The 13,321-nt window shown below is 36.6% G+C and overlaps 1 protein-coding gene across 3 annotated transcripts in view; it reads left to right on the forward strand.

Moving 5' to 3' along the window:
- The window catches only part of PBX3 (PBX homeobox 3), a 219,033-nt gene that overhangs the window by 159,479 nt on the left and 46,233 nt on the right, over window positions 1–13,321 (forward strand). For all 3 annotated transcript variants that reach the window (XM_019421138.2, XM_019421141.2, XM_019421140.2), the window contains exons 3-4: window positions 2,193–2,434; window positions 13,065–13,255. In XM_019421138.2, coding sequence (XP_019276683.1) covers window positions 2,193–2,434; window positions 13,065–13,255 — 433 coding nt within the window. The remainder of the gene's footprint in view (window positions 1–2,192; window positions 2,435–13,064; window positions 13,256–13,321) is intronic.

A 13,321-nucleotide genomic window follows, 5' to 3' on the forward strand; every position in this document is an offset into this window, starting at 1 on the left:
TGTTGGTATAGTGGTATTGGGAATGCATATTAGGAATGTATAAAAGTGTCATGTCTTTGGCATTTCTTCCTGATGAATTTCCTTCTTCTGTCTCCCTAATAGTCTGCTTCCTTGTGTATTAAGTCACTGAACATGTTGTTTGCCACGCTTGTGCAGGGAAGTGTAATAATTTTGACTGTGGATGTTGATCTGCTATTAAAGAACCTCACCAAATATCCATAGGGAAAAGATCAATATGTTTAAGTACAAGGTGGAAAACTAGAAACCTGGAGGAATCTTGAGGGCAGATAAAAAAATCACCTTTTCTGGAGAAGCACCAGTATCTGTATAAATAGAAAAAAGAAACAATGAACACATGAAAGTGTGAGCAAACCTTTAGTTTAAGAAGGAGAAACTTAGAAGCTGAGTCCAAATGTAAGATAAGACGTTGCTCAGTGAGTCCTCACTGCATGCCAGATGCACAAAAAACTTGGTATGTGGAACTACAAGTGTGTCAAGGCCATGAGATTTTAACATCTAACAAAGTGAATTGGATGGAAAGAAAATCAAAGATGTTAAATTAAAAATACCAGTGTAACCAGTATTTGCCAGATCTGGAAGAAATAGCAAATACACGTTTTTCTATTTTTGATTAGCAGCAATGTTGATACTGATTTTATCTTATTTAGAGAGTTATCTAACTTTCTGGTTCCCTAAATGAATTTATTGTCTTAGTATATTACAGTTTTCAAACCTTATTTATTCACCTCTGACCAGGCACCAGATATAATTTTAAATTATTGTGAGTTAGTTTTATTACCCAGTTGAAATTATTCTGAAGTATATTTTTAAATGAAAGTGACAGCTTTAAAGTGTTTTGAGGGAGGAAATTAAAGTTGTGTGTTTGAGTTAAGACAACCAAGAGCTCTGTCATGCTGTGGGTGTAATTCAGGACATCTAGGAATGAAATCTGTTCTTAAAAGAATTGATGGTAGTTTTAGGTTAGCATATAAAATCACGGAGCTGGTGCTCAGCTGAGTACTTGGCAGCTTATAGATGTTACTGTCATGTAAGTTACACTAGACACAGAGTGTGCACCACTGTGGATAAACAACAACAGGCACAGAGGAAAAAGGCAGCATCCAAATGCCGACATGCAAGATGCCAACTCCCCTCCTCCCCCTTCCCCAAGATGCCTTGTAACTAAGTGTGGGGAACCTGCTTTTAAACAGATTTACAGAGGTTAATTGGGCTGGGATATTTTAGATTATGTTACACATTAATGAAAATGCTGATTTTGAGCTGTCATGACTCCAGTGCTTTTTATACCATGATAATTATTTTAAAACTTTGTCTTCTGTGTTGTTGAAAACATCTTGGCAGAAAGCCTGTGTGACCTGATTAAACCTATGAATTGTCAGCTGTGATCTATAGTTCTCAGATGAGGTTGCTGACTGGGCATCACTTAGGAAGTTCTTGATTTAAAAGCAAAATTACATGGAGACTACTGTGCCCAGCACTGGATTGCCATTTCAATGGTACATTTTTAATACTATATTTAGGGTCCTGATTGCATAGATTGCTTAACAGATTCATTCACTAGTATATATATATATATTTTTTCAATAATATATACTTTTAAAGCATAGCTAATTACTTCATAACATATGAATTTCTCTTCTCCCCTTGAAATTATACAATGGAGACTCCCGTCTAATTCTGTTTATTTTCTAATTTTTGGCTATAGTTTGTGAATGAATTATTCCATGGGATTTTTAGATTCTGTTCTTCCAATCATACAGAAAAAAAAAAAAAACCAGAATAACTACCTTTAGACGTGTTTGTTTGACATCCTTGGAATTATTTTTGTCCTCTCAAAATCCCAAAGTTTTTACCCCCTTCCCATTTTATGCTTAAAGCATCTAAATTTGGGAAGATTGACGTTAGAATATTCTGAGCCGCAGTTACCTTTTTCCAGCGATCCAATCTAGGATAAATTGAGAGGGTGTAATATTAGGAAATCTGGGATGCGTGTAAATATTCTCTCAAAGAATTTTCATACTCACGCTTATTGGTAAATGTGAACAAAGAAATTCTCAGCATGAATTGTAGTGCACTAATGTTGTTTGATCATTTTCTCAAATAAACAAAATACTCACACTATTTGTCCTATTTCTCGCTTCTTCTCTCTCTGTCTCTCTCTTTCCTTGAAGGTCTCAGCATCAGAGGAGCCCAGGAGGAGGACCCTCCCGACCCCCAGCTAATGAGACTGGACAATATGCTTTTGGCAGAAGGGGTTTCAGGTCCTGAGAAAGGTGGGGGATCGGCGGCAGCAGCTGCAGCCGCGGCAGCCTCTGGAGGTTCTTCAGATAACTCTATTGAACACTCAGATTACAGAGCCAAATTGACCCAGATCAGACAAATCTATCACACAGAACTGGAGAAATATGAACAGGTCAGCAGCCGCCACTCTCATAGTCCTGCACAAACCCTCTGTTGCTCTTCCATTAGACTGCACTAACCAATTCTGAGGGCTGTGAGGGGTAGGTGTTAACACGAAGAGCAAAATAAATAAGGTCAATGCAAAAACCCAAGTGAATTGCTGGATTCATGAAATGAAGTCCCTTTGAGATTTCGGAGGTGAAGCTGAACCTATTTTATCCCATTCACTTGTTTTCGTTTTACCCATTGCTCACATTCACGCACCCTTACTACCACACCTGCAACCATCCTTCCCCTCTAACCTCACTGCTTGGTGCCCTTCAAAGCTCGGGGTAATTAACATTTACACACTGGCCTTGTTCATGAGTTTTAACAACTTTCAGAGGAAGCGCTGCACAGTGAAGTCTTCCTCCTATGCTGTGAGCTCCAGATCCTCCTGGGAATTAATTCTTATGGATTGTGCCAGAATATAGGGGAGGGAGCTAACCGTCACAAAGCAAGCAGGCTCTGGCCTTTCTCTCTGAAGAGGAGACTCCCAGGATAATTCTAGGTAACCTCGGGCTGGGAATACTAGGCATTGTGTGCTAAATTCCTGATTAGAAAGAGAGTGTAGATTAAAAATGCTATTCTCAGCACTTACATTAACCATACTTCACTGAATCTAAGGCATCTTTGATTTTAAGTTGTGTCACTGTTTATGTACCACCAAGGAAAAGTAACGCTACCCAATTTAACTATAACATGCCGTTGACTATAAAATGCTTCCAAACTTCAGAGATGTTAAAAGGTGGGAAAAAAGAAGTTAAGTCTTAGCTTCAATGAAATAAGGTAAAATGTTGATAGTTTGTTTTAAACATATTTTAGTTGTTAGTAAACCTGAAATCCTGTTTAGTTTGGAGAATTCTCACTAGCAGATAATAAAAAAAAACAAACAAACCATTATTATAGGAAAAAAAAAAATGTGTCCAAAAAGAAAGATAACATTATTAAGTTGAATCCTGTGAAATTGCCAAGTTTTTAGGTCAAAAACAGTATTGGCAGTTTTATAGAGCCCAACCTAGAATAAGACACTGCCTGGACATCCATCACTCAGATAAATAATGTCAGTATTTTGCCAACTTTATTTTGCCTATTACACACACACACACACACACACCCCTACCTACCTACCTTGTTCTGGTTTTGGTGGAGTGTTTTCAGGCAAGGCTTAGGCATCATACCATTTCATCCACAGACATTTCACTGTACAGTCAGGCACTTCTTAAAGTCGGAACACTTTAGTAAGATGTGGGTCTCCTGGTCAGTTTTATTACTGATTTTTTTCTGAGTTCCCTGCGTAGTTTCAGTAGTATATGTTATTTTTTTTTCATCGTCTTCTCAAGTATTCTGGATGTGGTGGCATTAAGCAAATGTAGGATTCTGTTCCAGAGGTGAGTGTGTTTTGAGGAAGGGTAGAAAATTTATGTAGCTTTATGTTAAAATATAATATAAATTAATATTATAAGATACGTGTTTGGTTTTTTTTCTGAATAGTACTTTCTGGGGTCTCAAACTGTATCTCTAGTCTCGGTAGGAATTTTTGGTAGAAGATGTGCAAATAAGAATTTTGGAAAAATTATCTTGTGTGTGTATATGCAAAAAAATGGAGCTTTCTGATTTGACATATGAATAATTGAGAGTAAACAAAATAAGTCATGGTTGAAAAAGTTGCCCTGAGCATAAACAGAAGAAAATGATTCCAATCTGTAGCGTAATCTTAATCGCATAACTTTGTTAAATACATCTATACATACTTACTAAATAAATACCACCAGTCACCTTGCATGGAAAGATCTATATAGTATTAGGGACCAAATGGCCCGACTTTTTTGGCTCAGAAATTAAGGTGATTTCCTTACTGTCTCCTGCCATGGTTCTTCACATCAACTTCGTCTGTAGCCCTGCTGGAAGTTAGGTGAGGCTGTCATTAGTCACTGTCACCAGGGGGATTTCTTTGCTTTTCCTTTGAGAACACACACAAGTTCTTCATAAGTTAATCTACACTATGTATATTTGGAATTTTTGGATTAAATATCATATTGGGAAATAATGAGTTTTAAAGTATAATGATGAATCTTATTTCCCAATATATTCAGTAACCTAATAAAAACCGTTTAAGTATATATTTCCTTGCTCATTTTTAACACTTTGGGAAGGAAAAATACAGACATGAAATTGCTGCAGTATTATGAACAAATAAATAGATGGAGTGTGATGACTGGTTGGCTGAATAACAGAATTTAAGTTTACAGATTTTCTTCTGTAGGTTCTGAATTTTCAGTTCTAGAAACAACACAGCAGCATTTATTTCTCTTGAGTTGTCTTTGGGGCTGGATTTTATAGCTCTTCTGCCTGTAGTTCCTAAGTTATTAGATCAGTGAGTTTTAACAGAAGATAGTCAATTGTTTTTTTGTTTGTTTGCTTTTTACAAGTTTTTGGTATACAAGTTGTAGGCTTTATCTGGGATAGACCTCCTAGGGATATGCTTTGGAGCAACTAGGAGGGCTAAGCAGAACCAAGGGAGAGGAGGGGATGGCATTTCCAAAATAGATGGCATTATAATTTCTATTTTATAGATGAGAAAATGAGACTCCAGTTAAATGATTTGTCCAATGTCACACATCTGGTTAGTGTCCAAATCAGGTATTGAAATCAATTTCTGACAATATACCTTCCATTTCCATTGAATTATGCTTGCTACTTATATAGAATTGGAAAATAATTCAGTACATTCTGGTTGGTTCTCATTTGCCCATGTGGACTTGCATTTAGAATGGGATCAGAATACAGCTGGAAAAAACAACTATCTTAATCACTTTCCAGAAAGCATATTTTTCCTCCTAAAAGTGAACACAGGTATTCCAAGTGACAGAAGCCTGTTAGTAAATAGGAAGAACATACATGTTAAGGCAGTGGATTCATCAGAAAATTGTGTTGAGTCTTTTACTGAGAGAAATAAACTACATTGGAATCTTAGAGCTATTCACTCTACCGTGTTTTGCAACGAAGCTGTAATGAAAATGTATCTGAAGCCTGTTTAGATTTAGATTGCCATAAAATTAACAAACACTACCACTGCAGTAAATTAAAGTACCTTATAAGCACAGCCACATTTACAAAGCTAAGCAGACTAGAGCTACACTTTGAGCAAAATTAAATCCAAGCCACAAGGCTCAGTTTTATGTGTGTGTTTTAGGAATGGTACGGTCTTTAAAATCCTGTCCTTTTTTTCCCTCCAGAAAATATCCTTTGATCGTATGTCTTCGTTACATAGGCTCAGATAAAATGATTTTTGATGATAACCATCTGAATTCACTTATACACACTTTTGAAATATTAGGCATAGAATATATAGTACAGTAAGGTTCTTGAATATTACTACCACCCAAAACGAAACAAAACTATTTTACTTTTCTCTTGTTGATCCTGACACCCAACAGGAATATATAATTTTCCAGAGTTTGCAGCGCCTGTCTTACAACACTTCGTTTGGGGTACATTGCTTCCCTCTTTGGCTATGAAAAAAAAAACAAACCCGGTTGCTTCTTTGTCTTTTTGTTGATTAGCTACAAGTTTTGAAAAACGCTTTTACACTACCTTTCAAAAATAGTCTTACAAGTAAGGGCCCAACTGTTAGAATAAGTGAATTCCTAATGAACTTGAGCCTAGGGTCCTGGGAAGCCTGATTTTAAGAATTGAGGGTCTTCTGGCTTCCTCCACCTCTCTTCCAAAGGGAAATGGACACATGGTTTTTGCGAATGAAATTTGACTTAGACATTTGTTCTCAGTTAAAAAGAAAAAGATATATCATGCCCTGTGCCGCTCTCCCACTTTGCTTGTACCAGAAGAAATGCTTGTACACAGGCAATTCACTTCATAATTTACAGCTGCTATAATAGAGATGACATATTGAAAGCTATCTACTATAATTATATTGAAATACATTTTTGCTGAAGGCGAAAGTGTTGTAAGGGTCCCAACCCTCCCCGAGCATCTGGGAACCTGCTTCCCGGGTTCACAGATGTCTTTTGAATTCACCTCAAATCAGGTAAAGCACTGCAAGCAAGCATGTACACCAAATGTGCCCAAGACTAACCAGGTAATGTTTAGCTACTACCAGACTTTCAGACTGCAAGGACTTAATCGTGGGAGGAATGGAAGTTGAGTGTGGAGCCTAAACCATTGTAAAAGCATGTCCTTGTGCTTGTCGAGGATCTCAACATTATGTGCTTACATTTGCTGGCAAAATCTCCTTTGCTTGTAAAGGAGTTTTATTTTTATCAGGTTAAAAAAAATACTGATGTTATTACATGAGAGATTGTGTAGCTTAAGAGGCCGGACAGACAAAAGGGTACTCTCTGATGGAAACTTTATATTTCATTTTCCCAAGCAAGGCTTTGTCACCGATTGCTCCAAGGGAAAGGTTTTACTTCTTGTCAGCTTTCATGCTGGGTCTTTTCCTTGGCTGGAAAGTGTGTTTGAATGTTCGCCTTTTTTTCCTCCAAGTTTCTGCATTATTAGCTCTATGTACCAAATGTCTCTTTGACCACAAACTTGATTAATCAAATGACTTGTTTTAATATGTGAATACTCTTTTGTTTTCAGCTTCTGTCTGTATAATTCAGGAAGTGGGAAGGCCTGACTGTATTAACTGTATTAGGTAATCAGAGTAGGGACTGCTTGCGGAATAGCTAACATATACAAAATATGAATTTCGTAAAATTGCCATTTTCATTGTCAACAATAACTGCCATTTATTAAATATTAATTACGTCCTAGGCTCTGTGCACAGACCTTAGCATGTATAATATAATCCTTATGAAACCCTTACGAGATAGGTCCCTAAATCATGTAATTAGGTAAGAAGTGTTGAGGTACAGTAGATATTTCATCTTTGTGGCTGCTCCTTACACATATTTGTCTCATTCCACTTGGATTAGGAAAAATCTTTAGGTGTTGACTTTTATCCAAAACAAGAAGAATTTGTTGATTTAATAAACATTCCATAAATACAAAATCTATGATATTGGACCAGAGTTACTTGCAAGGTTATAAAGACAGCTAGAAAATGGATGCATGCAAATTTGAGAGGCAATAACTTTTAATAGAGATTTATTCTCTTTGAAAAGTGGATTTTAGAATGGGGGTATCATGATCTGTTGACTACAGTCAGCTTCTCTAGATGGTTACAAAAGACCAATTCGGTTGTTAGATCTGATCACTTACCCATTTTAAAGCTTCCTCTAAAGTCAGTGCTTGCTCACTGTCTGATTTTATATTTTTACATTTGTTGATGTGAATTTACAGGCAAGAAAGGGATTGAGTCTTGAATTCACAACTGAAAAAAGCACCGCCACACAACTTTAACTCGGCACTCTGAAAACTTTGAGTGTGAACGAAATATGTATGGATATTGAGGAGACAGTTTTACTAGCCAATAAATATCATTAAAAACATTATCCAAATAGTTCAAATCCTTAACTGGTTTTGGGTTTTTAAGGAGAAGGGAACCAGTGACAAGGAGAAAGGCTCATAATAAGAATTGATTGAAAATGTTTTTATCAGGCAGATCTTTTCATACTTTGTGTTCAGTTAACTATGTTCTTGCAATGTGTGTTTTAAAACACAAGCAAAAATGCATCCTAGATAGTTTCAACATCTGGATTAAAAGAAAAAGAGGCTTCTGCCATTGCTTTAGCTCAGAAAATTCAAGGAGTCGAAACTCTCATTTCCTAAATATTCTAATTAACCAAGGTGTTACTACATTTGTATTGTGGACATTGACCAGAAATTTTTTTAACCGATAATTTCACCTGGAAAAATAATAAGGCAATGAAAAATTTCTCCAAAGTCTATTTTAATACTCTAGTCTTGTAAGTGTGATTGAGGTTGTGATAAATGAGCATCCCACATTATAAACGACATCGATGCTAGTATGTGGTTGGGTGGCCCTTCAAAACAACTCTGCAATCATTTGATCATTCTTACTGCATTTATCTGCTTAAAAAATGTATACCTTTTAAGGAATAGAAGATGAGGCAGTACTGTGCTCTGCTCTGAAACTGGTACAGATGATGCTGTAAATGAGGCTGTAATTTACTTTCAGTGGTATAAAGGAAAAAAATCACTTTGCCTAAAGTGTATGCATCTTTCTTAAGGGTGTACCCAGATTTTAATTATCTAAATGTAAATACTTAACGAATTTTACTTAGAGTAATGAGCTAAAGTGCACACTACATAAATGAGATGTTCTAATTAATCATGTATGAACTACTGGTTTAAAGAAAAGCTATGTGAATTCTGTGAATGTTGGGCTATTGCCAAATTGCTAATCAGCATTTGCATTCATAGATGAGTTCACTTAATAAGTTGTGAGACATTCAGCAAATGTTTTAGGAAATTATGAGTTTTTAGATGCAGAAAGTTTTTGCTTTTAACCCTTTTTTTCCCCTCACATGCTTCCTAGAAACCATAGGCAAACTTTCTTTCTGGAGAGATTAAAATGCAGCCAGAGAAAAACGTAAGAGAGCTTGCATCTCAGGGATCATTCACATAGGAGTTTTGAATTATTTATCAAGACGTACACCCTGTCAAAGATATATGTTACCATAATGTGCAAGCTAGGTTTTTAGGAATTTGCAATGTTCTGTGTGCAAATTACAAATGCTTCCATACTCCAGTGCCGCAGTACTCCAGCCTTTTGGTCTTAAGACCTAGACTCTTAGAACTTATTGGAGACCCCCAAGAGCTTTTGTTTGGTGGATTATATCTGTCAACATTTATTATAATGGAAATTAAAACTCAGAAATATTAAAAGGATTCATTCATTAATCTTAAAATAGCAATAATGAATCATTATATGTTAACCTAAATACCATTTTTGTAAAAACCTGTTATTTTCCCAAAAGCCTCAGCATCTATTGAGAAGAATGACATTGTTTTTATATTCTTGCCAACTCTTTAATGTTGGGCTCAATAGAAGTCACCTGGATCTTAAATGTGCTTCTGCAGTCAATCTGTTGTCATTGTGGTTGAAATAATACAAAGAACATCTGGATCTGGCCTCACACAAATATGTCATTGGAAAAGGCAGGAGTGGTAATAGCGTTTTCAGATAGCTGTGGACTTTCTTCTTTGATATTACACCAAAACTCGGCAAGCTGTAATTTCTTAAAGGTTAGTTACAGTGCAGAGTCTGAACCCATATCAATTAACTCTTTGTACTCTGTTCCTTTCAAATCCATCGGTCTAATATGCACTTGGAATGGGTCTTCTGCCTATGCATATTTTTGTAACATCATGCATTGATCATTTGGAAAGTATTGGTTCACTGAGTTACGTATATCTTCCAGTGTTGACACATTTCATTATATAATACCAAAATATGTTTATTAGTATCAACATCAAACTAATCAGAAAGTCCACAGAGAAACTGTTAAGCTAACAGTGGTGGATGCAAGTTTTCCAAAATTCTAATTTTCACTTGAAAGCTCAAATTCATTAAGACAGACGCTACTGTCAGCTCTTTTCCTTTACATGACAAGCACAGTTTGTTCATTTTTGAGGGCATCTGCCAAATACCCAAGTCTGAATAATTAGAATTTGTTGGTTTTGCTTTAAAAAGAAAAAATGGTGTCCCATGAAAAAAGCAGCTTTAGCTCACAACTTAAACAATCACATAAGTGCTTTTTCTCAAGGTAACTGTCTGTTGATATGCAGTAGAGTGCTTTTTGTTTGTTTCCCATTTTGTCACACAGAATATTAACGACCTAGTGAAGGGCTGGGATATAATAAGATGAATAATTTCTCTTGCTTCACCAAGGACATTCATAAATGAAACTTTCTCTTTGCGTGTGTTTGTGTGAACGCAGGGTGGTGAAGGATAAACAAAGAAGCATCAAAGATTACTTAGTATTCGGTTTCCCAAAGAGTTTTTCTTAGCACATGGGTCCCCAAGATGCTATAGAGCTGTGCTGTCCAGTACGGTTACCACTAGCCACGTGTAGATGTCAAGCACTTGAAATCTGGCTAGTATGAGTTGAGATGTGCTATAAATGTAAAATACATACCGGGTTAGAAAGTGAACCAAAAGAGATAATGTAACATACATCACTAACTGTGTTTCTTAAATATTGGTTATGTGTTGAAATGTTCATAGTTTTCGTATATTGGGTTAAATAAAATATATTTTTAAAATTAATTTCACCTGATTCTTTTTATTTTTTTAATGTGGCTATGAGAGGTTTTTTTAAATTTTATATGTGGCTTGCGATATATTTCTTTTGGACAGCACTACTCTAGAGAAAAGAGGTTTTATAACCAAATTTATTTGGGAAAAGTTGGCTATACCATTCCCCCTTGAAGATTTATTGTGCACATTGCTGTATTAGTATTGAGGAGTCTTGCAAAAAAAAAAAAAAAGCTTAAAAATTTTTGCTTAACTCTGCATTTTCCAAATATACTATATTTTGGGACCATGTATTAACATTCTCTGGAACTAGCTATAGAAGTACATACTTTCTGATCCCAGTGTAGGGACATAGTTCCAGTCTAATTTTCTTCATTTTATTGATAACAAAACTGAGGGGTAGAGTTTGTCAAGTTATATCATTTTGAAATTATATGAACATCTCTTTAGAGAAAGCACAAGAAAAAATAAGTACATATATTTCTTGTCAGGATGACCACTTGTTCTCAGTTTGGCCTAAGGTAGATAAAGTAATATAATGGGGGACAGTCTTAAGTCTGTTTTTATTTTGGTATCCTTAAAGATAGAACTTCTGGTTTTAGAGCTACACAGTTCCTTGACATTTTACTCTGTCGTAACCTAGGATAATAGTTCGTAGCCTTGTTTAGTTATAAACTGGCTAAGAATCTGAAAACAAAACTCCACAGTTGTCCCTTCAGGTATTACACAGGCACACACAACCTGGATAAGATTTCAGGGACTCCTAGACATTCTAAACTTATCCATGGACTCCAAGTTAAGAATCCCTCACATATAGTTCAGGGACAATGTATGTACAGATATTAATCAACATTACTCTCAAATTGTAATACGGCTGACCAATCAATAGATGTTTATTGGATGCCCGCTGTGTACAATGCATAATTCTACACTCCAAAGAATCCCATAAGTGTAACATAGGGTCACTGCTCACTTAAATTGCATAAGACCTAAGATATACCCCCCCAAAATCCTTTCATTGATAAGCAAGACTCATTTTACTTCACCTTAGAAATATTTGTAGAAAAGCTCCCTAAAAGCTTAGAGTAACCGAAACACCCAGTGAACTTACTTGAAAGGTTAGTTCTCTAATGAGCAGTTAGAAAAACCATCATGTGCTATATGTGAGCCATGTTCAGGGTATCTATAGGGAAGTGGACATTATTATAGCTTCAAACTGTGTCTTGCGGTGATCAATGATTGTTCTGTCTGCTCGCCCTACCAGGGGCATCTGTACAGTAAGATGCAGAATCTCCTGTCATGCCTTTTTAATGAAAATGCCAGAAGATGTTCTTTTTATTCAAGGGTGTAAACTGATGCTTTATTTACCAAAGCAGTACTAGATTTCAGCGTGGGCCCCATTACTTGGTTTTATAGGTCTAAAAGAATATAGGTGAACTGAAAGAAGGGCTGAGGATTGTTCACTTAGAAGCTCGAGACCCAGCTCTGATCCTTCTTTTCCTGCTGCACGTCCCCTGAAGAGTTGAGCTGCTTTACCCATCTTCCACGGATGGCCCATATCTATGGATAAGGCCGACACCATAGCTAAATTTTACTGGGACGTTGGCATGCTTGACGTCCAAGGCCCTTTACATGCCAGGATGGATCTGAATCCCCTCTTCTTCTCTACATACTCTCTCTCATCCTCTGAACTTGCTGCATATTATTTCCGTGGTTTTTCTTGTGCCTAGCATTCTTCCTAGTTTCCATCTTTATCCACTTTTCAAAAATCCTACCTATTCTTTAAAGCCCAAATGTCACTGTGCCGTGAAGCCTGATGTGATCTCTGCCTCCACAGGAGGACACTCCTTCCTTGGAACTTAGGAAACACTTATTCATATCTTCCTGTGACACTTTGGAAAGACCGCCTTGTTTGAGAATTTTTTATATATTTATTTTATCATAGTAAAGGCCGGGTCCACATCTTGCTCCTTTCTCTATACCTTAATAGCATCGGGAAGAGTTTGCACTCCATAGTCCTTCTGTAAACATTTGTTGAATAAATGTGGAACCCCAGAGAAAATAAGAGGTTCTTAGTATTGACAATAAACATATATTCCTGCTTATCCATAGGAGTTGGTAGAGCATATCCTCCCGTGGGAAAACCTCATTTTGGAACTGGGAAAAGGGTGAAGGGAAGGACAGTTGAGTGCGATATGCCTCCTTTGCATGTCCAGGCCATTCATAGTTTCAGAATTCTTGCTGCCCCATCTAACTACCACTGCCATTTGACAAGTGTCTTAGTTTTCATTTTACCCTACCCACTGCATAACACCACTGGCAATTGCAAATGAGGTGGAAATTTAGATGTTAATGTTTGGGTGTGATAATCTAAAATACCAGATTCCTAAGGAGTGACTTTTTTTCCCCTTTACAGGCATGTAATGAATTCACTACACATGTGATGAACCTTCTCCGAGAGCAGAGTAGAACACGTCCCATTTCCCCAAAAGAAATTGAAAGAATGGTGGGCATCATCCATCGAAAATTTAGTTCCATTCAGATGCAGCTCAAACAAAGCACTTGTGAAGCAGTTATGATTTTAAGATCAAGGTTCCTTGATGCCAGGTATGTGAGGCCACAAATCTGTTGCATGGCTCTCCCCCCCTCCCCCCTTCACTCCTTGTATATTAT

The sequence above is a fragment of the Panthera pardus genome, unplaced genomic scaffold (genome assembly GCF_024362965.1).
Source record: "Panthera pardus isolate Hobbes unplaced genomic scaffold, ASM2436296v1 HiC_scaffold_20, whole genome shotgun sequence".
In the NCBI taxonomy this organism is placed as follows: domain Eukaryota; kingdom Metazoa; phylum Chordata; class Mammalia; order Carnivora; family Felidae; genus Panthera; species Panthera pardus.